General features: G+C 37.5%; 1 protein-coding gene across 10 annotated transcripts in view; it reads right to left on the bottom strand.

Moving 5' to 3' along the window:
* LOC124257162 (rap1 GTPase-activating protein 1-like) overlaps window positions 1-26,488 on the bottom strand; it is a 321,814-nt gene that overhangs the window by 65,153 nt on the left and 230,173 nt on the right. The window contains exon 1 of one of the 10 annotated variants that reach the window (XM_046691178.1): window positions 15,658-15,797. The exons of 8 other annotated variants lie outside the window; for them this stretch is intronic. In XM_046691178.1, the coding sequence (XP_046547134.1) occupies window positions 15,658-15,674 (17 nt within the window). In that variant the 5' untranslated portion in view covers window positions 15,675-15,797. Of the gene's footprint in view, window positions 1-1,016; window positions 1,105-15,657; window positions 15,798-26,488 lie in introns of those variants that run through there. One more of the 10 variants, XM_046691176.1, reaches the window with a different exon arrangement.

The following is a 26,488-nucleotide window of genomic DNA, read 5'->3' as shown; positions in this document are numbered from 1 at the left end:
TGTGTCAGCTGCATTGAATCAGCGCCAAATTAGGGCGTCAACATTTCACATTAACTAACATTTACTTTCTAGGTAATTCTATCTCAGAAACACTGTAATGGGCGATCCAGCTGGCGTCCAAAGAAACAGGATAAAGTTTTTATATTTGCTTTTGTTAAAGATTTAACTATCTTGCATTGGGCAATACCTTCTACTGAAAGGCGATCCTGGGAAAATTAATTAAAGATACCTAAACAAGACATGTACATATGAGAGTGTTTTGCCATGAGTTTGAAGAGGATAAAGTTTAATTACTACAGGAAAATATCCACTTGCTTGAAAGGGTTCGATGAAAGAAACTCACAAAAGATGTCTGTAGTAGGATTAAATGAATTTTCTTTTAAACATTTATTCAATTAGAAGGCTATGACTACATAAAAGTATTCCAAATTGTATGGAGTTATGTCCCTTAGCTGTGTCAGGATACCTGCATAGGCCACAAAGTGATCTTAGAACAACATTCATAGTAAGATGTTAAAGTGTGAGAGCTACGACAGTCTTTGATATTAGATCACTTTGTTGAATGGTGCATTAGCTTCACTGTCAGAACATTTGCACAATACTGAGTGAGTGAGTTTAGTTTTAAGCCGCACTCAGCAATATTCAAGTTATATGGTGGCGGTCTGTAAATAATCAAGTCTGGACCAGACAATCTAGTGATAAACAGCACGAGCATCCATCTACGCAATTGGGATACAAAGAGTCAACCAATTCAGTGAGTCTGACCACCCGATCCCATTAGTCGCCTCTTACGACAAGCATGGTTACTGAAGATCAATTCTAACCAGATCTTCAATAAATATCTTATGTCCTTTGTACCCATTGGTCTTGGGTATAGTGTTGTGGTTAAATGCGTTTGCATGTCACGCCACATTTAAGGTTCAGTTCCCAACCTGGTTACCATGTAAGAAGCTCATTTATTTCCCCCATCATGACATTGGTGAAATATTACTAAAGGAACCACAAAGAAAACTCACCCATAACTTTCAGCCGACATTTTGCTGACATTACACGATAAAACTATAACATCGTCCAATGAGGATCACCCACGTAACATTTGTATCCTTGAAGGAGAATTAGGGATGCTTGTTGTTTGTGATATTTTAAATCCATAAAGGGATAATTCATTACTTCCTCATCAACATCATGACATCGTGGCAAAGTGACGTAGGATAACTTTCCGGATACAACAATATCCTGGTGTTAACATGTTGACAGGTGAGATATGAAGTCCCTGTCGCCTAGAGATAAGCAGTGTATTTTATCTCAGTATATATGTACAAACAAACTCACAAACAATTATTTGATCCCATATTTTTCTCATTAATTCACTACTACATATTGATTGCAGCTGAATACTGAGTTGTTGAAAACTTATCAATCTTGTCTGTCGTGTTGCAGATTTTCTTTACTTCTGTGCATATGCGACCTTAGCCATAGACTGACTGACTGACTGAGTTTGGTTTTATGCCGCTTTTAGCAATATTCCAGCAACATCACGGCAGGGAACACCAGAAATGGGCTTCACACAATGTACCCATGTGGGGATTCGAACCCGGGTCTTCGGCGTGACGAGCCAACGCTTTAACCACTAGGCTACCCCACTGCCCCTTAGCCATAGAACAACGTTCTGCTAATGTTGATGATTTAATTGATATATGTACAAACATCTGTATGGAAACCATGGGTTTAAAGAATAAATAACTTGAAATCTGTAAGTCCATAAATCTGTAAAATTTACACATGTATGTCAACAAGATAACATATAACGTTACACTGCTTACATATCGTTCAACATAACTAAATTCATCATTGTAAATTCCACAACCATTTTTGTATAATCACTACATAACTTCATACACAGAAACAATATGAGTTTTGAGAGTGATCAAGTGTGGACCAGACAACTATCTCAGTGATTGATTCACGCCATGAGAGTATGATGACTCACAATCCATCATGTCTGACACCCAATCCACATAGTTGTGTCTTCCAATCATCACAGGTATGGGACCTAACCTGGTACCCCCCATGGGGGACAGAACTGAAACTCATAGTAGCCATGACAGGTGACTACGCCATAAGTCATATACTACGCTGGAAAGTTTCGCCAGCAAATTTCAACACATATGATACATATCATCTGCTAACCACACCCTCTCAAGATGAAAATTCCCCATTTTTGCTTTGATGATTCAGCATTTATCAGCATGACATAATCAAAAACGACAAAGCCCCTCTAGCTGTTATTTATCCTGTTTGTGCCTCTCAGACACGCCATCGTTTATCCCTCCGCCAGGTATTACATTTGTTTGGCTAGAAGTGATGTACAGCCTTGAATTACAGCGTCAGACAGGGACCTTGTTTTTATAGACACCATTATTGGGAGCTGTGGAATGCAAAATGTTTGGAAATACTTGCACCAGGGATGATATTTATCTCCTGTTACTATCAAAATTTTACATACGATTATTTATATGGGCGTCAGCGCACTGTCACCTTTCGCAATGTAATATGGGAACTTGATGTCAATCTCACACATATCTATTTATCTTACCTAGCATTAAGATACTGGTTTCTGATTGGCTACTCATGGGACTTGTTTCCTATGTATACCCAGACAGGTACAATTTTCATTAATCTCCCTTCCATTTCAGAATGTTGAGATCTCATTGGTCCATGTGATGTTGATAAATACTATGTATCCCATCCCAGAAAGAATTATATTTTAGTGTGGGAGAATAAATCTGTTATACCCCATCAGAAAGAAATCATGATGGATATGGATTTCGGAGTGGAAAAAAATAATAAAATTTTCTGCCCTTTGAATTTGGAACTAATAAATACTGAGTTATTCAGATTTTGAAAGTAAAACACAGTTGTTTTTTATGTACATTTATATTTTATTATGTATTTGGTCATTTCAGCAATAATAAACAAATATTTTGTAACCAGTAAATGTTTATATATGAAACAAACTTACATAAAAAAATATTGGCTTAAACATCCAGGAAGGCAGTTCTGCATATATTACTTTCTACCCCAGCCTAAAATATTTACAAACAATTTTTACTTCCATTCCTTCTTTATGAAAACAAACCATGGCCATTGTCAAGACACCTTTAAACCTTCATGAAAACACCTACCCAATTCCGAGCCAAGAACCCACAGAGCTATTAGTTCGGCAGCGATCAGTAATTCCCACTTGCACAACTCAGTCAACCTGGGATTGGCTACAAACATTACACAGAGAAACAAAATGCTGAAGCCCTATTCTTGTGCATCAGCGTTATTCACACATGCCTTTGAAGTCAATATGATGTGTAGCCTATGTACAGGCTGCTGGGAAGTAGTCTTACTCAACACTTAAGTCAAAGCACATTGAGCAACTTGCACATTGCTGGCAAAGGTGACGTGTGTCCCTAATGAAGCAGCGTGCATTGATGTGTGTGCAGCCATTATGGTCCATACATTAGCGATTACGTCAGAACTTCTTTTCTGGATTTATACAATATAAGGTTTAAGGAATTGCTGTGATGTTTTTGATTCAATTTGTGCTGCCATTTTCATTACCAATATGGAACTGATTTTGTTGATCATCAATGATTATATGCATTTAGTACATCAATAATGATAATATTGCTGGGAGAAGGCGACAAATATGCCCTATCCTTTGTCTTTTTAGACAATAAAACATGTTTAAAGCAATAATGACAATAATCATCATCCTAATCATCACAAGCTCAAAATAGTCTCACATGTAAACTTTCCAAACTGTCTTGAACATTTTCCACTTCTGCATTGGTTGACCTTCAAAGAGAAACACAACCCATCCCCTGTAGCATGAACTGAACACTATCGTATAAAACAACCATATCGTATAAAACAACCATATTGTGGTGATATGAGACAACAGCTTATTTCAGGGATGGGAAAATATCCCAGCCATAACATCTGATTCAGAACTTCAGGAATTCTGGGTAATTACCATGGAGCAGACGGCTTGATTCACCAGCAGACGCCAAGTCATGTCCATGTTACTCACTCAGTCTGAACTGCAATCATTTCTCTAATGTTTCAAGGTCCAAAGAAACAAAGAATTACCATGATTAAACATGTAATGTCTGTTTAAGTTCCTCCTAACCTGAGCCACATACATCCCTTCACCTAACCTGCACTTGCTGATATCCAGTATCAGATATCATGTTGATCGTCTTGTTTACTCGACAGATGTGACTAAACAATAATTGCATGATTAACAAACTCAAATCATGGCCATTAATAGAAGCAGAAGAATCTTATGACAAGAGAAACACAAAGAGAACCCTATGAGTTGCTATTAATAGAGTTTTTAGAGTCCATAAATTTGTAATTAGTTTTAAAAGCAAGTCTAATGTACATTTTCAGAAACAGAATGTTTGAAAAAACAAATTTGACATGAAAGGAAATGACTTAACCAAAAAAATGGATGAATGAATGAGAGTTTGGGTTAATGCGGCAATTAACAGTATATTTCAAGAAAGTAATGGTAGTGCTTGGGTATCCTGTTCCTTTCACACTGAGGATGATCCTGAAAATACCTCCAAGAAAGGATGGCATCAGAGAAACGGTTGGAACCATTCTTGAATAATGCATTTCACTAACCTTGACCTCACCATACAACAAAGACATGTAATAACCACGATTCATAAAACATCAAATAATTATCTAAACCCATTCTTTGTCTTAATTGCCATGTTTCATTACAAGACACTTGGGAGAAGTAAGAAGAAGGGAGAATTCATGACTGTGGCATTTAACGATCAAACCAAATAACGACTGATTTAGAAGAAATTTAAACAAAGAAGATGCTAATTAACTGAGAACACAATCCTATTCATCTTTTTATAAAACATCTTTTAACTGTTTGATGTTGAGTACACCAAATGTAGAGGATAATCTTTGTGAAGATCTCTCTTTTATATGATTCATATAAGGTCAAAGACGTAGCTTAGTGGTTAAAGCCTTCAGTTTTGATTCTCCACATCGGTACCATGTGTGAAGCTCATCTCTGGCGTCACCTTTCCTGATATGGCAGGAATATTCCTAAAGCTGAGTAAATCCATACTCTCTCACCCACAAATTCAAATCTCTGTGAACAGAAGTGTCTAAGAACCCAAATCTACAAGGGATCAAAATCATCAACAATTTCCACAAAGTGAGAAAGATAAAACAGACTTTGGTTGAGAAGACCACAAACTACTCGATTGTTGCAGATGAAACATGTTTGACAGCGATTTTTATTCGTTAGCTGACATTTAGGTAAAATCAAATTTGAGTTGAAATCTGGGATGCTCAATCTATCATTGGTAGTGCCATGTTTGAAACTAGACGGGGGGCCTCATTAACGCCCACGACTTGATACAGTATCAGAGTCACCTGTGATACAGGGAGATCATACTGGGGGTAGTTTAAAACCAGGTCACATCACACTATAGCCCATCACTGAAGCAGTTCGCCAGCAAAAGTCATTCATTAATGATAAACTACCCATGCATTAGGAACAAACACGAAATATCTCAATGAAATCTCAATTTCTTTGATTTCTCAATTACGAATTTGGCATTGATTGCTTTATGAAGAAAACTTATTGGAAGCAAGTGCTTGACAACGACATTAGAATCTATGTCGAGTGTCATCTATATAGAATAAAGAAGTTGTATATCCATAAAAATAGTCCTCATCCTTCATCTACCCAACTTCTACAATGCCAATCAAAGAAGAAAAACTTATTTGTTTGTATGAGTTAATCATCGTATCATCTTATCCCAATTGAGTAAATCGATGCTCATGATGTTGATCACTGGGTTAAATCATTGAAGGGCATCTTAAAAGTGGTATACCTAAGAAAAGTAAGATCTATGATTTCATATTTTTTATTGTGAATAACACAACGTTTTGGAATGTATGCTTGCTCCTTCATCAGAAAAGCAAGATTTATGGATGTCAACTTCTTTATTGTAAATAACACGATGTTTCGTAGTGTATGCTTGCTCCTTCATCAGGTTCTGATCACTGGGTTGTCTGGTCCAGACTCGATTATTTACAGACCACCGCTACTTAAGTTGAATATTGCTCAGTTCGGATTAAACAACAAACATTCACAGACAAGTCAAGATGCAACCGAAACAAACTGGATTGAACCGAACCGACTCCCTAAGTCTGTGCACGCACAGAACAGTCACCTTTTACGATATGCATAGGCTGTTGGAGATTACTCTTACCCAGCATCCCCACAGGGCTGAAGCAAGACTGAACTAAACAGCTTGAGTGAATATTACATTTGACTACTTGGCATTGTGTATTCATAGTTTCAACAATATTCCTGAATACTGCATTCTGGTTTGTGAACAGTGTATCAACAATAGCAGAGAGGAACTGCAGACCGATGCCATCTACATTGGAAAAGTCAACTTGAACAGCGATAATGCTGTGAGATCAAGGGGGATAATCAGGCAAGACTTGGAATGCGAACCCACAGTCAAAGGATCTAAGTTCACAATAACACTGTTTCTTTACATGAAAAGGAATCACAAAAGCGATGATGATGATTTGGAGTTTTGATGTGTGCTTTCTAACATAATGCATGTTTCACACAGTCACAAATACTTTGTGCCCATGCAATATCAGTCTGTTATCAACCAATCAGATAGACAAATTAAGGCCAGTAGCAGTTGTCTTACATTTGATTGGCCGAAACTGATAAACAATGCCTAGCCAATCAATGGACACCATTTAGAAAACAAGGGCTTTTCTTAATCCATGTAGACTTACTTCTATGTTGAGAACTTTCAAGAATATTTTTGAATCAAATTGTCAAAATTCTACGTCACAAAATACCAAAACATGAGGGCATTACTTCACAAATTCCTGACATGATATTTAATTTGGATTAACTATTCAATAAATCACAACCAGTTTGTGGCAATGAATCAAGTCAATGTTCCACAAACCCTTCTAACTGGAAAGAAATAAGAGCAATATAGTGACATAACATTCATTCTTCGTAATATTAGCCCAAGCGGATTTGACAAAATCCGTAATGTTATAAAAACAAATATAATTCAGGCCAAAAATACATACCTCACAAGGCTGTAAATCCTTCCATGACACGAAAACAATGACCACTTGGAAAAATACAATATTGGAAACGACTTCCCTTATAAAACATTCCAATATGAAGCCACATAATGTTCAACAATGCTCGAGCCCGCAGTATTACCCAGCAACCATGGCATGATGGTAGGATCAAATATCCCCTTATCACATCGACACATGTTTCGGTAAACAGTTGACATTTAAATTCCCTGCTACCTGCCATTATTACATTAGTTCTGTCAACTTTAATCTTGCCAACTGCCAATCAACAATATTTTCTCCCTAATACACTCAGGATTTCATCAAGAAAAAGCACTTTTCCTTGAGGGTGAAGGTATGATCAAGAACGGAAATTCATTGTGCTTAAGCATTGCATTTTCCTTCCAGTATCCAGGAATATTTGCTACATTTCCACTTATTACACTGTTATGGTTTCTATGAAACAAATACTTGTTTGCAGAGCAAATTCTTTTGGCATAGTGTATATTTTTGCAATTATAATATGAAAATTCACATTAAAAAATAAACAAATGAAAAAGATGTTTCACCAATTTCAATGTTGACATGCCCTACAAAATTTATAATGCCAAAAACATTTAAACCGTAACATGGACAATAACATATCACGTATGCAAAATCGTGTTGAATCAAAATGATCATAAAAACTGACTTGTAAAAACTTGTGCAAAATAAAGTTGAGCCGTTTTTAAACGATTTTCAAATTTCCACAATTTGAAACTTAAATTCTAGTTCCCATTTTAAATGAGAACAAAACACCCGACATTCAACACGCTACATTGAAGCTTAGTGCCTGCTTTCCGCCTAAGTTATTCCACCTGCCATTTAACAGTTGGGTAAGTTTGCAACCACCTTGTTCAAGCTAATGTTATACATCTGTCACAATAGCTGTGTCGCCAGCTCTCAAACATGGCACACTGCGGACCTAACTAATTGCACATTTCTCAAATTTTATCAAAACTGTTTTCACACTCCTCTGTGGATATTTGTTTTGTGTTGACCTATTTTGTGACAATTCCCATGGGCTCTGGGGGGATAGGGTGAGTGATTGAGCAATAGAGGGAGACCATAAGTGAGTGAATGACAGTTTTTTAGTGTTCAAGAGTGAGTGAGTAGAAGAAAGTGAATGTTCAAGAAATTATAAAAAATGGATGACAAATGGTGACCCAATAAACATGAATGGGTGAGTGGGTGGAGTGAGTGAGTGAGTGAGTGAGGTGAGTGGTGGTGAGAGTGAGGAGAGTGAGAGTGAGGAGTGAGAGGAGTGAGTGAGTGAGTGAGTGAGTGAGGAGTGAGTGTGAGGAGGAGTGAGTGAGTGAGTGAGGATGAGTGAGTGAGTGAGTGATGGAGTGAGTGAGTGAGGAGTGAGTGAGTGAGTGAGTGAGTGAGTGAGTGAGTGAGAGGAGGAGTGGAGTGAGTGAGAGTGAGTGAAGGGGCGAGCAAGCGAGAATAAGTGTTGTAAAGGGAAAGAGCAAATGAATCTGACTGAAGATATGATTCTATATTCCACTCCTGTGGTATATAAATTCAGGCTTTTGAAAGTAATGACAGGCTGGCCTTCATGGGGGCTCATAAAATCTTCACTCAACAAAATACTCAGCAACTGTGCCTATCTTCAAATGATTCCAAATATGTTTTTCTTTAATCTTTTTTCTTTCTTTTTTTCTTCTTTAATCTGTTTCCATGGCAATCTAGGTACGACCTGACAGACACTGTGAGTAAGCTGTAGGTATGGAGGTCCTCTTTCTGACCTCTATTGCCCAACTGAGTTATACGCCCTCACAACCAGTCTCACGCTGCATCCAGAGGAACAGCCAGGCACTATAGATCAACAGGCACTATAGATCGTATCAGCCTGGTATTTGATATAGACAGGAATGAGACCACTTTTAAACAAAGAGACAAATTGTTATCCAAGGCATTTGCTGACTGACAGATCTGATTTCAATGTGAATTCGTCTTTTGTGAGAAAGTGGAAATTGGCGGTAAATTCCTTTAATCTTTTGTCATAAAGTGTTGCCATGGTGATATCCTGAAATTCGATGTCTATCATTTCCCAGCTATCTGTCATCATTGTACAAAGTGTGGAAGTTGTAAGTGATAACATGCTCAAGACAGATTGAACAAAGTACTTGAGGAATAATGGAAATCAAACTATTTAAAGAATATTTTGGCCATACCTAAATGCTTGTCTGATCTTTAAATGTGTGAAATCAAATTACAAACATGAAAAACAAATGCCAGTTATAGAGTTAATATTTCTCTGACATGTTCATTTTGTAATGATGGACTTGTTCTGATGATCAGGAGAACCTGGTAGTTGGGTTTCATGTCTGTTGTGTGCTGTGTTAAAGATCTAAGTTACAGTTGTGCTGTGTTAAAGATCTAAGTTACAGTTGTGCTGTGTTAAAGATCTAAGTTACAGTTGTGCTGTGTTAAAGATCTAAGTTACAGTTGTGTTGTGTTAAAGATCTAAGTTACAGTTGTGCTGTGTTAAAGATCTAAGTTACAGTTGTGCTGTGTTAAAGATCTGAGTTACAGTTGTGCTGTGTTAAAGATCTAAGTTACAGCTGTGTTGTGTTTTGTTAAGTTAAAGATCTAAGTTACAGTTGTGCTGTGTTAAAGATCTAAGTTACAGTTGTGCTGTGTTAAAGATCTTGAGTTACAGTTGTGCTGTGTTAAAGATCTAAGTTACAGTTGTGCTGTGTTAAAGATCTAAGTTACAGTTGTGCTGTGTTAAAGATCTAAGTTACAGTTGTGCTGTGTTAAAGATCTAAGTTACAGTTGTGCTGTGTTAAAGATCTAAGTTACAGTTGTGCTGCGTTAAAGATCTAAGTTACAGCTGTGTTGTGTTAAAGATCTAAGTTACAGTTGTGTTGTGTTAAAGATCAAAGTTACAGTTGTGCTGTGTTAAACTGACTGACTGAGTTTGGTTTTACGCCGCTTTTAGCAATATTCCAGCAATATCACGGCGGGGGACACCAGAAATGGGCTTCACTCATTGTACCCATGTGGGGCTGCTGTGTTAAAGATCTAAGTTACAGTTGTGCTGTGTTAAAGATCTAAGTTACAGTTGTGCTGTGTTAAAGATCTAAGTTACAGTTGTTTTGTGTTAAAGATCTAAGTTACAGTTGTGCTGTGTTAAAGATCAAAGTTACAGTTGTGCTGTGTTAAAGATCTAAGTTACAGCTGTGTTGTGTTAAAGATCTAAGTTACAGTTGTGCTGTGTTAAAGATCTAAGTTACAGTTGTGCTGTGTTAAAGATCTAAGTTACAGTTGTGCTGTGTTAAAGATCTAAGTTACAGTTGTGCTGTGTTAAAGATCTAAGTTACAGTTGTGCTGTGTTAAAGATCTAAGTTACAGTTGTGCTGTGTTAAAGATCTAAGTTACAGTTGTGCTGTGTTAAAGATCTAAGTTACAGTTGTGCTGTGTTAAAGATCTAAGTTACAGTTGTGCTGTGTTAAAGATCTATGTAACAGTTGTGCTGTGTTAGAGTTCAGTATGACTGTTAAACATGTATATGACTTTTGTGCTATGTAAAAAACAGTATTTCTCCTGTGGTTTGTTAAAGATCAGTATGTTGGTTGAGGTGTGTAAGAATAAACTGTTGTGCTAAAATTGTATAAATAGTCATGCTGTGTTGGAGTGAGTGAGTGAGTTTAGTTTTTACGCCGCTTTTAGCAATATTCCAGCAATATCACGGCGGGGGACACCAGAAATGGGCTTCACACATTGTGCCCATGTGGGGAATCGAACCCGGGCCTTCGGCGTGATGAGCGAACACCTTAACCACTAGGCTACCCCACCGCCCTCTGCTGTGTTGGAGAAAAGATGGTGGTTGTGTCATTGTTGTGCTGCACTAAAATGAACAACTGGTGTTGCAGCAGTGAGACACCTGTTTCTGATCTGGTACATTCATGAACATCTGTCTACTTTTGAGTCATGGTGGTAAAACTAACATCTTGAACATCAACTTGTTCCAGACTGCCATCAACCTACTCGAGATACAACCAGTCATATATAACAACCAAGATTATATGGGAGAAAATTTTATAAAAACACCTAGTTCTGTCCAAGACCATTTTCAGTATGTAACCATTGTTTTGTTCCATAAACACACCAAATCCCATAATTCTGTATCTACCCTACAGTTGAGTGTTTCTGACAAACAGTAATTTGTACTGAGCCCTGCGTGGGAGTCCTCGGACAAGGACCGACATTTATTCTACATGATCACACACCACAGTTGCTGCAAATCTTTAACTGTCGGGACATAAACGCAAACGCCCAGTGAATCTATATACACAGCAGTGTAGTTATCAGACCAGATATCACAATTTATTCTATCGTTTCACTAACGTCAAGATTAAAACTTTTTTCATGAGAAAAATCAAACCAACATTGCCATAAGCCCATAAATAATAGATGCGTTTTTGATAACAAAAATGTCTGCCATTTGCAGTTTAGCAACTGGCTCTTCAGTTTCAGACAACTCTTGCTTAATCGCTTCAGTAGCTAGATATCAATGGCCATAATACACTGACCTATCTGAACTACAATATCTGACAATAAAATTAAGCTTCATTTGTGATTTTACGCCCTCCAATCAAGTACCGCCCAAAGTGGAGTCAGTCACACCTAATTAAACTGTCTCTCAATCAAAACATTTACATTGATGTTTTTATAATCAAAAACAGTTGTGCAATTCAGCTACATGTAACGCTACGCCCAAAAAACAAGTTCCACCCACCAGATAAGTGATGTGGGATGCATGCAATACCTCTTGTGTTCCTTCTTTGAGACACTTGAAAAAATACTTTCCAACAACTAGATATGGTTGATCTGAATTTGAAATAGGCTTAGCAAAAAATTGTACATGAGTTTCTTGTAATTATTAATTCACAACGTTTTCATGTCTTTTTACTGCAATTCAAATCAAAATGCAAGACAATCATACAAGTACATGCCATAAGATAAGATATTTGTTGCATAGCATTCCATGAAGGAACAGCAGCAGTATTGTGAAAACTACAAGTATAAACATAGTAGGTACAAAGATATATACTAGGTCTTTTTTATGTATTTTAGAATATGTTCAGAAATGCAACTCTCATGATCTGTGGTTGAAAATGTCACAATAAATGAATTAATTTCATGTCTTATAACATTTCAAACCTGAGCATTGTCTTAAAAGGTATGATAGGCACTGACTTGAAATTTATCTTAAGACATTTCATGTACATTTTACATTAATCTTTTACAATAAAAATTTGTCACAACTCGTATTTAACATTATATATTTCAGTTGTTTCATGCTAAGCAGTTAGACTAACAACTAGTCTCTGAAATTAACATATTTTACTGAAAAAAAAGTTCATAGTAAAAAAATATATATATAATGAAAAGGAGCCCTGAGACTTTCTTCATTTTCAGACTTGCCACATTTTCTAGACTTGCATGGGCTTTCTTGGATATATTTGCCTCAGGGTCTGTACGAGAGACTAGCTAAGCAGTATAACCCCACCAGAACCCTCATTCAGAAGTTCTCAACAACACAGTTAGCCCCATCAAACAAGCAGAAGAAGCCATATTATATGCCAATTTCTGGTGTCCTAGGTGACCTCACTGCTATTCATGGTCAAAGAGCTCAGGGCCACATGAGACTAAAGGAATTCATCTTTCATGAACATTTTATCACTGTGTTCTGACTTGAATCCTTAAACCCTAAATCAATTACTAACTCCTCATCATCAACAACAGCATCTCCAACACTGAAGATGTTGCAACTACTCTGCTAGAGACTCAAGGTCAAAGACCTTTCCACAGTTCCTGTCAGAGGCTGTGCCCTCCGTATCACCGGGACTAATTGATCTCTGAAGAGTTAGGCTTAGCTTTCTACATAAACATCACCAGAGTCTAATGAAGTCCACAAAATGGGTTTAGCACGCCTTTGCATGAATTTCAATTTGTTATAAAATCTAATTCCGTCTCTGCTGATCGATATCAACATTTTTATCTTCTATTACCATTAAGTGAATTTTCAATTTCATTTCTTAAAAGTATTTTTGAGTTATTGAAAAGCGAAACATTTTTAACATGCTGTTAGAAGTGCTAAACTTAATTACATTTCTGAACTTTTCGGGTAATGAAATGGCTTTGTCCAGAATACCTTACAGACCAGAGTGAGTGAGTGAGTTTTGTTTAACATTGCGCTGAGCAATATTGCAGTTACTTATTTACAGTTATATGCAATATTGCATATATAGCAGTTATAACATACATATATAGCAGGGGTCTTCAAAGCCAGAAATGAAGCTGGTGTCAGGACATCAGACAAAATGTGAAAAATATCTTGAAATGATGGAGAAAGTTGCTGGGACTGTGTGAAGACAATACTTGGGTTATCGTTTACCCTGCTGTAGGACCTTGTAGATGGTTCTGGTTCCAGTAAAATATATCCAGAGAGTGAGTGAGTAAGCTTAAAGTAGCTTTAACAGCATTCCAGTCATATCATGATATGTGTACTTAATGTTGGAGAAAAACCTAAGTGAAGCAAGTGTGCAATCTTTACCAATTTTGTGAAAATCACTTGCATATTGTGATGGCAGAACAAGAAACACACATCACACAAAGTGTAAATCTCAGATTCAAACCCATGACAATAGGTTTCTGGCACATGAAGGGGGCATAACTCTGCACAGTGACCAGCAGACAGGTATGATTCTGAATTTTCTAAAGGATGTGTTCAAGAATCATCATAAATTGTGACACCATTAGCGTTCGCAAAAACACGAGTGTACTCTGCTACACTGGTGACACACGTCATAAACACACATGAAGGAAGGAAAATTTGAAAAAAAAGTATTTAATTTATGTTTTATGCCCAAACCATCCAATGTTAGGCCAGCATCAATAGCAAGAACTGATATGTTACCTTGTCATTGACACACTGCTAGTGGATAATGGAATTATGCAATACATCAGTTATTAACAGTCATTACAAAGTCTAACATTTTCACTTCAGATAATGACTGAATAATTTAGGTTTAACACTGCCTTGAAAAAAATTTCAGTTATTTTAAGAAGTGGCATCTTGAAGGAGGAAAGACTAAAATGATTCAGATCTCAGACATTTTGTCACTTTGGCGGAACTCTGAAGCATGGCCACGGTACTGACAAACCTGGAAACGCATTTAGGGCAAACTAGGAACTGACACCATGATCTTAGGTTTCTGGCGTGCCCAAATGATGCACCTCGTACAGTGAATTGTGCCACTTAACATGTCTGGTCCATCTATGTTAAACCTCATGGAGTGTTCCGGAGGTAAACCCAGCCGAACTTCGGTGAAATAGGCTGGCTTCAAATACAAAATGTCAGAGCCAGAGAACCACAAGACTTAATCACCTGAAGTTGATATATTTGGCACAAAAGGCAAAACAGCAGCAGTAGTGAGTTAGTTAGGTTTTATGCCGCTTTTAGCAATATTCCAGCAATATTAAGGTGGGGGGGACACCAGAAATGGGCTTCACACATTGTACCCATTTTGGAGATCGAACCCGGGTCTTCAGCGTGACGAGCGGACACTTTAACCACTAGACTACCCCACTGCTCCGAAAACAGCAGTAAAAGCTATATAACTGAAAGTAGTTATGACACCAGGTGTTCAGGCAAAGGTCATGACCACCTTTGCTGACTTCAAACGTATGCTCCTTCCAGGGTGCTGTAGATATCATGTACAGACATGGTACCTCATGAACCACAAGATTACAAGAGTCAACAAACTCAGCAATAAAATATCAAAAGTCATTGGGAGATATCTTTGATATTCTAAAATTCTATTTCTTTTCAATTAGTGTTTAACACACACTATCATTTTCAGATCAGATAGGAATCATTATATATGTTCTCTACTTGAACAGAATATCTACCATATCACATTGACTCCTTCAAATTTCAGAATGTAATTATGTTTCTGTCCAGAGATATGACCTCTTATCTTGCAAAATGATGACTTAACCAGTGAAACCAACTACAAGTTTCCAAAAACCTATTTTCCAAACAACCATCTACATCGAGTATCACCATTATTGAATCCCTACAGATTTCATTCTGTCTGGCAAATCCATCAATGTTATCTACAGCCTTAGCACAAACCAGACAACGAAACCACCTGTCATATTGGAATATTCCATGACAGATGAAACCAATTTGAAGTACAAGTTCTGTAAGTTCTGTAAGTATGAAAATTATATTTCAAACTGACACTATCTCAGAACCCACAACAACATATCTAATAACTGGTTAAAAATACACAACTGTCTTTGAATCTTTAATTACATTGGGTAATCAGATGAAATAGTTATAGCATGGAATTATTACTGAAATATAGCAAAAAGATGAATAAATGTTACGACAAAATCATGTTAACAGATGAATTCCATCACAAAGATTTCAGGACATACCTTGGCTTTTTGGTCATGGCTGTCTTCACTGTCCTTGTAATATCCACAACACATGCACTCAGAACTTCACAGTTATTGGGCAGAAGATGCACAGCAATTTGACCCTAAGACTGAGTGACATGTAGGGAGACACAACAATTAATTAATTAGTAATCAATCCAATAATTATCCCCCATGGAATTACAGGGATTTATTCCCCTTTCAGCCGACACCGCTTCCTTCCTGGCTGAGCAGACGACACTAGTAGCAGACGACACCGAGGAGCAGACGCGAGTTGGGATGGTTAGAGGAGAGCATCTCAATATCAATATACAAGTGATGAGGCCGTGGACAGACCCTGTGACAGGTTGTGATTAGGAAATTGCCACAATGGACATCTGCATTAACTGTTTACCAACAGTCCAATTTCATCAATGAAATGTTCAGCTCATAAAAACTGATGTAATTGGCCATCTTTCAAAGAAAATAACAAATTCACTGAACACATAAATATGGAGTAAGTGATTTGAGAAACTGCCAACAGTCCTGGAGAGAGGCTCTTGGAAACAGGGAAATGAATCAGAATGTTTTTCACAAACTACACTGGCGTCAGAGCAACACTGTCATGGATACTGTGAATAATATCTCAAATATACGCACTTTATCACAACGGTCTATACGTTGCCATTTTAAGAACAAATATATACTGGGAATATATACATATTCCCTGAGCGGACAACCAACTGAAATGACACTGCATTGATATGTCCAATTTGATAATTTGCAAGTTTTCAGTTACAGAACCAATCCCTCATGTCCATATATACACTCATCCCAAAATATACTCATGGATTGAGGTAATTGTCCGTCATGTGAGGTAAAATCAGATTACAACATTAACACATTGTTCACTTGTGTTTGAAACTCACGGAATGGGAAAGTATGTACATATCACTTCCTTCCTAGACTTGGTAATGCTGGCAGTGAACTGTCCAATCAGAATCATGATACAGTTTTATCATGTTGCACACTTGTTCAACACAACACTGTGCTTATAGGATATTTTTAAATCACGAAAACTGAACTGACACAGAGTCAAAATGCAGCAGTTTTATGAATCAACTGTGAGTCATTTGAGAACAGGAACATGGACTTATCAGATGCCATTGTCAAACAGTTCCTGTTTCCTTTGTAAACCACTACCTTCAGAAATCCTTTATCATTTCAGTTTCAGCTGAAATGCTTCAGTGATGTTTTCATTTCATTACTGTAATCCTTCTTCCGCACAAGATAAAAGTACTGTGGAAGTAAAATGTTGAAATTGAATATGACACTACTTCAACATTCAGATAATTAAATCTGAATTTTCAACTTTACGATCACAACTTCTTGAAGCACGAATATCGATCAAGATTTAAGGATCAGCAACAAATCTTCCATACAAAACAACTTCTCCCAGACCTTCCACAGACAAAGCACAAACCTTCACAATCTATATCCACCTCCTTTGAATCCAAGAATTCCAATCAATGGGGTAAAATAAATCTCCCAATTTCCCTCCCACTGTCAACTCCTACCACAGCGGAGCAGTGACTGTGAGGCATGGAGGCTAAGTTCCACAGTGCTAATACAGACCATTACAGTCTCAGAGCCCCAAGCCCGGTGCAATATGGAGTTAAACACCCTCAGCTGTCCTTCCACGAAGTACCTCCCTCTCACCATATCAACATCGTAATCTGACACCTTGTCGTGCCGCAGCGGCCACCTTAATCAACACAGGGGTTTAATCAGGCTTCAGGCATTCTTTTAAGGTTTGGGGTGAAAGATAATATACTGTTTATTATTTTGGCATCCAGATCCTGGTTGCATTTTACAGGCCTATTGTGTTTCTGTGCCAAATTTTTAAAAATCTAAATCATGTGCATCTAGAGGTTCCTTTTAAGAAATCCAACCAGATGTTTAAATTTTTTAATAATTTTATATTTTCCTTCCTTTGTCAAAGTATTTCCTTCTGTCAGATACAAACATTTACTGACTAACACTGCATCTAAAAAAAGGAAATACATTCAACATCTGCTTGTCATTTTCCTAATTAGTTAACTGTTATATATTTAGAAACAGAATATATTACTTCTAAAAATTTACATAACCTATCCATACCATAGTATTGTGGCATGTTAATGGTTATAAGTAATCAATTTCACATACAATAACCCTTAACTATATAATAATCAGAACCAATACCACCATTTGTTCAAATCATTGCTATTCAATAACAGCTGTATACCACATCTACCACAGCTACAGACAACGATCGCCTACCACTTTACCTCCACACAGAGATAACAATCCACTGATAATTGCACCACTATAATCAAAGATTAAATCAAAACACTAGCTTCCACATGACTTGTTTTAGTGGCAATGAAAGCATCTCTTTAAATTCAAACTCCGACAGCAAGCCTCCTCTATTGACCAATGTCTTCAGACAATGCTTCAGGAAGACAAAGAGCAGTGGTTTGATGTGCATCATTACATTCAAGAAGCCCTGTCTCTGTGCCCAATAAAATCTCGCAACCATCTAGTCGTGAGGAGGCATGTGTGTTGGAAGAACATGGCCAAATGGAAGCTGCCATTTTGTTTATCTGTCCAAAGAGGCATCTGGTGTTTCGATATGGCCACACATGGTTTTTTTTATGACATGGGGTAATTTTCAAGTGACCTTGTTGCCAGTTTGGTCATAAAATTTAAATCTGGTCTGGCGTTTATGCATTTCTTCCTCAAAATGGAACCTTCTTTTCTGGTTTTGCTGGCTCTGGTTCAGTGGGAGTGTTGGTCATAAACTGTACACCTCAAATCCCATGGCAATAGTGAGTGATATATAGGGCAGTCACTAAATATGTGAACATGATGAACACACTGAATTCATCCAGTTGTCAGTGATTCATTTTATACTTAGGCCAGACGAATTTTATTTCTTGTTTTATGGATCCGCCGGTCGTATTGTTTTAAGAATAAGAAAAAATAAATAAAAATTAATTTTCCCTGCTCAAAAAATAAAATCCTCATGTTCTTATTGGCCAAAAATGTAAACCTACAAAAAAACAACTTTGTTTGATTGTTTTTTGCCCCATATAAACTCCATAAATTGCCAAAATTAAAATACTTTTAGTGTTTAAAAGGAAAATTATTTTGACTAGTGATTTTTATTTTTTTATTTTTCCCTCCTGCCTTTAGGTTTTCTGAGGACAAAAATTCGTAAAACAAGAAATAAAATTGGTCTGGCCTTAGCATCAGAATACGGAAATGCACTTTAACCAATATGAAAATAAAGAAGTGCACATTAACCAATATCAGAATACAGAACAGTGCCAAAAACCATAGCTCCATAAACCCAAAACAGTACATGTTGTAGATCACTGAAGTACATTTTAGTTCTAGTGTTGATTACGAATTCATATTACAGATTTACACCACCTACATCACTTACTATGCTTGTTTACGTGTGACAGTCAGGAAGGCATACAACGATGTGACAGTTTCAATAGAGAAAATGAAGGAAATCTTCCATGTTCGTAGATATTTAGACAAAAGAGTAATGCTTGAATTTACTCTGTTTTAGCAAGCATGCAATTAGCCAGTCTTAATTAGTGCACTTTGGAATAGACTTATATCAGTTTTCAATTCTGTATTCTTATTTAGGTTTGGGTACGGTTCGGTGGTACAGCCCTAATATTGTACGTCCTATAAAAATATATTCTGCGACTTTTCTACATCAGAATATCATTAGAATTGTTTCTAGGCACCAAATGTGAAAAAAAATAAATATTTTGTTTAAAATATGAAGACAAGTAGATACAATGTTATTCTAGCAGAAAGTTCTGTTATAAGAAATCGCATTCATGCAGTACACACTTGGAAATTATAAACACCATAACGCCTCTTAAATATCCTGGTACGTAAATCAGCGTGATGTGTTTCCCATATGTGTCAAGCCATTTTCCTAGTGGTCATGCTTTCTGAACTTCTGAGAAATAAATTCAACACACTGGATCCGGGTGTGCCAGAATCAGGGTCTGAAATGTTCATCAGTTCTGCTTCATTTCCACAAAATCATGACAAGACACATCAATTAACTTTAACAAATTTATTTTCCCATCATTTTGAATAGTAAGCTGCTGATTATACAAAGTGAGGGAAATATCAGATGTGTGGTGGTCGGTGTAAGGAGAAAAACAACGCCTCACTCGTGATAATTCACTGAAGGTAGCTTAATTTCCTGAACAACTAGGTTAAACACCCCACGTGTACAGGCAAAAAACATTCACCACTTCCTGTTTGCTTGAGAGTTCAACCAGTCAGTCAACCAACCAGCTTCAATCCAGCCTACCTACTAAAATCAATTCATCTATCCAACAGAATCCATCAATCCTTACCATGCATCAGTCCTTACAACAAGCATCCATCCATCATTCGTTACAACCAGCATCCATCCATCAACCAGCATCCATCCATCATTCCTTACAACCAGCATCCATACAACCAGCATCCATCCATCAATCAAGTTACAACCAGCATCCATCCATCCATCCATCAATTACAACCAGGATCCATCAATCATTCTTACAACCAGCATCCATCCATCATTCATTACAACCAGGATCCATCCAATTTCCTTACAACCAGCATCCATCCATCATTCATTTACAACCAGCATCCATCAATCCTTACAACCAGCATCCATCCATCATTCATTACAACCAGGATCCATCAAAACCAGCATCCATCCATCATTCATTACAACCAGGATCCATCAATCCTTACAACCAGCATCCATCCATCATTCATTTCAGGATCCATCAACAATCCAGCACAACCATCCATCCATTCATTATTCATTACAATCAGGATCCATCAATCCTTACAACCAGCATCCATCCATCATCCTTACAACCAGGATCCATCAATCCTTACAACCAGCATCCATCCATCATTCATTACAACCAGGATCCATCCATCATTCATTACAACCAGCATCCATCCATCATTCATTACAACCAGGATCCATCAATCATTACAACCAGCATCCATCCATTACAACCAGATCCATCCATCATTCATCAATCAGGATCCATTCTTACAACCAGCATCCATCATCAGTCATTACAACCAGCATCCATCCATCAGTCCTTACAACCAGCATCCATCCATTCTTACCATTCATCAGTCCAAACAACCAGAATCCATCAATCCTTATAACCATCCTTCATCAATCATTACCATCCATCCATTCTAACCAGCATTCATTATGAGTGGAAACAGATTCCAATGGGCTTTAAATGCAAAACAGTAATGGAAATTACATAAGTGGATCACTGAAAACAAGAGTTGACACTGGGTGTTATAATAACAATTGAGAACTGAGCCGAAATCACAAATAACCTCCAAACAGCAACAGTATGAGTTGAGACCCAACAAAACATGTCGCCTCCTTCTCCCAAACCATGAATTCTGTTAACATCAAAGGTTTGTGTAGGAGGAAAGCCTTCAGTGGCACTGACGCTACCTCAGAGAAACCGACAAGCATGCGAGTATATAGAAATAATGTCCAATTCAATTCAAGACCTGTAGGCCAAAGCCAATAGGACAACACACGGCATCAGCGTGGCTATGGCACTGGCAAACCTGGAGCCAGTTTCAGGATGAAATGGAACCAGAACTGTAAATTTTGTTCTCATATTTGAAAACATAGTTTAAAAAAATATATAACATTCTTAAGGAGCCCAGAACAAATATTGCAGAGGTTGGGGTTGACCAATGCTTAGTCTCTGAATATATATAATTTTGATAGCAACAAACAATGCCTTTCGAATTGAAAAGGAGCCCCAGTGAGATGGGAGATCCTGAACCTGAGGATATCTAGACTTGCTTCATTTACGGCTTTAGCACTGCAGGGAGGGCTAGGCAGTAGGTAAAATAATGTAGTTTGGTAACTGTGAGACAGTCTGTCAGACAATTAGGAGATAAACATCATGTGTTGGCCAATTTCTGGGTGTTGTTGAGCATTTGAAGCACGGAAGTTCATTTGGAACCGACTGCGTCATATTCCCATGCTTCAAATACTCAAGAACACCCGGAAATTGGCCAACACATGATGTTTATCGACATTGAACACAAAAGTAAACCAAATGGTCCACACACATTTTTGTGTCTGCACTCATTGACATGGGTATAGCAGTGAAATGTCATCAACCAGCCGTTTCAGCTGTCGCTCATGGTAGCATTAGGAACTGCTCATTTGAGACGTCATTCGGACTTTACATCAAAATATGATTTGAATGACATCATCACAGCTGACGACGCAACAATACAATGGTGTGAGCGATGTTAGTATGTATTAATACGCAACGATTTCCGGGAATCGAATACCATTTGATCATGTTTTTCAACCAATCAGATTAAAGAACACAGTGACTTTTGGTATACATTGGGCAATCAAGACCTTGCAAATGATTCTAGACTTAGGTTGGACACCCTTTCAGTTTATTCCCTACAGCCTGGGAGATGGGCTTGAACTAGGACATACAAAGGATGCATAAGAAATTCTGGCATCCTAAACGTCTGCGTCACATGATGCCTCCAGTGTACATAGAGTCTATTTTTTACAGTATACATATACATCAAACAAAAGTGCTTCCTATGAACGGGATTCGTTTGATACTGTGGTTACCATTAGCAACATACTTCACACAAAATAATCATCACCTCTCTCAGCTCAAAACTACGTGGAATGGTCAATCACAGATACTCATTTGGCACTACCAGCCCCTACCATGGATGACATAACCTCATCCAAATAAAAAATAACATTCTTTTCAACTTTTCATGATGAAATGCTGAAGGGTAATAATGCTCATACTGGGCCATGCCTCGCCAACACTGGCCCCTACTCCGTACACGTGTTGAAAATCCAAAATGGCCACTCACACAATGGGTCCAGATAATGCCAGGATGCAGGTATTGATCTCAGCAGTGCTAATAACTTGGAATCTTGGCCTCCTTGTCTTTGTTCGACACATCGGCGCGACACCCTACTGAGTGATGGCTTGTCCAAGTCAGCAATTTCAACTCTGGTCACAAGCTGACATGCAATGCAAATTACGATACTGTGTATCAAGCAGTGTTTATAACAAGCGGCCATTTGCATGTTTGGGAGCAAAAAACCAAAGTCAAATTGAACGCATCTCTGGGAAGGAGAATTTCAGAAACATGTTGTCTAAAGTAAAAGCTTACAAACTGTGCTGACATAAAATCAAGATTTGTACAGATAACCTTCAACAAAGCGCTTTGAGCATGCATGTAGCTGGGATGCACTACAGCGCCATATAAATACCCATTTAATAATAATAATAATAATAATAACAATATGAGTAAATGATATATACATGGTTATTTGATACACAACTCCAAAGAAATTAAGAACACATTATTCTTTCTTATAACTATCGATAATGTGTCAAAGCATTGCAGATTTACTACATTACTGTAAAGGAATCAAGTGTTGATTATTTTAGTATTCGTTTGAAACTTCTTTTGAAGAGTAGAAATGGGTACTGGCCTTACGATCCTAGCGCAAATAATTCTGTTTGTTTTGCAATCTGTATAATTTATTTCAATTATCATCATGTACTGTGATATCTAATACCATACACTGCAGATGTTTTTTTATCAGAAATTTGTGATGACTCTTAATAAATATAACCCATATTTTGAACATAAATAGTTTCACTTTTGTAAATCACATCAATCAGATCCTACTTTTGAATTTCATAACTTCAGTTAAATTCGTTACTAATGTCAACTTTGCCCGCAAGATGAAACATGTATGAAAAACACAACATACCAGGATTTATAAGATATATTTTAATATGTATTTATTAATATTTGAAATTGTAGTATATTGGTAACAGTGCATCTGCATTGAGTACCATGAATTACAGCATATAACCAAATATTTTGAAAACACAACCTAAACTAACCTCTTTTTCAAATGATATAACATTTGCATATATTTGATATAACTTTGCGCTGTTCCGTTCAAGCTCCAGTAAAACACGGAAAAGTCAACCTTATGATGTTTCTCATCCTCGTCTCATATGTTGCCATTAACCGCAAAATTTGTCCGCAAAGACCCATAAAAAAACTATTGACCAGAGGCTACGTGTCACAGATGCAGGTGATGTCCTTAAGACGCCGGTCTCGTAAAGTGACCCTCGTATGATGACTGATGTTGGACAACAACAGGAAGAGAAAGACAGTAACAAGCTCTACATGGAGCTCCATTGTAATGCAGCCCGTAGTCTCGGGGCGGAAGTCAAGCCAAACTGCTTCCTGTGTGCGACTGAGCACGCTCAAAACATGGTGATAGATTGCTATGGTACGGAACAATGCTTCTGACACGGAAATAATGATACAATTATGTGGTAATGCCCTTCCAAAGAAACGCAGGAAACCCTGTGCATGTATGAGTTCTTGATAACATCGTAACCCGAGTGAAAAAATAAAGCAGGATAATATTTTACTTTGGCTCATATTTGCATCCTTTCCACACACGCCCATTCACTATCATCATTTAATGTAAAACAGACATGGAAGAGGACAAAAAGGTTCAGATACGTGCATTCATTCTGGACTGAATACCTGAAATTTTATCCAGAAGAACATCGCAAAATACAAAACAAAGCATTTGTTTTGTTCTTGATGCTAAGAACTTTTGTAAGTTTTGTATGATTAGGAAATGCAATTAGCAATAATGGATTAATTTCAAGCCATGTGCCACACAGATCACAGACCATTAAGTACTCTCAAGAAGAGTGAGTGAGTATGATTTTACGCCGCTTTTAGCAATATTCCAGCAATATCACGGTGGGGGACACCAGAAATGGGCTTCACACATTGTACCCATGTAGGGAATCGAACCCGGGTCTTCGGTGTGATGAGTGAACGCCTTAACTTCTAGGCTACCCCACCACCCCTTACTCTCAAGAAATGGATGACTAATGATGATCCAATAAACATTTGAGTGAGTGAGTGTGTGTGTGCATGAGTGAGTGAGTGTGTGAGTGATGCTTATTATTTGATGTTAATGAGATGAAGACCGAAGAGACTAAATCAGTTTTTATACAATATTCTGTAGATAATGACCCAATACACATTTAAATGAGTGAGTGAGTGAGTCTTATTATTAAATGTTAATGAGATGTAGACCGAAGCGATTAAATCATTATCAACACAATATTCACCAATCATCAACATATGGCACATCAGTCAAGACAACCAGTGGTTGATAACATGAGCAAACACCCATCACGATACAATGACATACTGTAACCATTTAGTTGTCAACCTAGTTACAACATACATGGGGTTACACTGAATCTACACGGAAATCCACCAAGCAAATCCAAACAAATATTTAATCAAGTATTTTATATAATGGCAAAAAAATAACTAGCCCAGGGTTTTACCTCGAATCACAAACAAGCAGGGACCTCATTTTATTAGTTTTAGGTGCCATTACAGGCAATATGAGGGTCCTGGGAAGTAACAGTGTAGAGAAGTGTACGTTTTAACCATTTCTTTAGAGCCTCGAATGAATCATTGATCATGTGGACTGATGGATGAAATGATGCATGTAACTGCTCTGAAAGAAACAACCAAACACTTGGCAGTGACATAGATGTGTTGTCAATACAGTGAATAATATTGTGTCCTGGATGCAGTGAAATTTTTTTTCTGCGTCCATTTTCTACATTTGTGCGTATTGGATGCACATTTGCGCGTAAAACCCTGCTAACAACAAGAAATATGTACTTGGCATCAGCAAATATGATTGATTCAGTTCTTGAAATCTGAGAGCTTAGTAACCAAAGACTAAAATTAATATTGCCAATGAAATCAATCCCGAGTATCTCATCAGAAACAGGGGAGGCCATTAAAAACCAACCACAGGTGATTATCAGTTCCAATTTCAAAATGTCATTAGATTAACAGATACTTTCAAATTAGTTCTATGCCCCGCAGAAAACTAATCTCACCAATACATCTCAAAATAGCATATCGCATCTACTTTCACATGCTTATAATCTATATATAAACAGCCTCCCACACACAATCTCCTTCATGTAAGCCAGATTGTAGCACGAGGTATGCTGTCAAAAATTGTCTCCAAAGCCCCAGAGAGCATAGAAGACTGCCTGAGATTTCCAATGTAGTTTTGGGCTGGAGAATGTCAAGGCAGTTCAGATCCTAATTCATAGATTATGTAAATAATGAGGACAATTTGTGCCCTTATCTAGGCTTGCTGATTATAGGGGCGGTTGGGCTAAAGCATAACCTAGTGGTTAAAGCATTAACACAATATGCTAAAGACCCAGGTTTGATTCCCGGGTATATAGGTATAATGTGTGAAGCCCATTACTGGTGTCCCCTACGTGATATTGCTGGAATATTGCTAAAAGCAGCATAAAACTCACTCACTCACTTGATGATTATAAGCACCAAATTACTGTACATCCATGGACTTAATAATTAGCAGAGCCTTGGAGCAAGGCTAGATGGACATCAACAAGGGTTGTTTTAAGGTGAAATCTGCAGTTTTCTTTCTATATCACTCCTGGTGTATATAACCCATGTTGTCAGCAAACCAGCAGTCACCAGCATGAGGAACAACTCACCAGGGAAAGGATACATTCAGCCAACAACAAAATAAATCGCAAGTGCTGTAAAGTGAAACGCTGACATAAAAATGATGAGGGAGGTATTGATTTCCGAGTGATGACTTAACACACAA

This window comes from Haliotis rubra, unplaced genomic scaffold (assembly GCF_003918875.1).
Source record: "Haliotis rubra isolate DU_JTF1 unplaced genomic scaffold, ASM391887v1 Scf65, whole genome shotgun sequence".
NCBI classification, from domain to species: domain Eukaryota; kingdom Metazoa; phylum Mollusca; class Gastropoda; order Lepetellida; family Haliotidae; genus Haliotis; species Haliotis rubra.
Note: the sequence above shows the minus strand (reverse complement) of the source record. Positions and strands in the feature narration are given on the sequence as shown.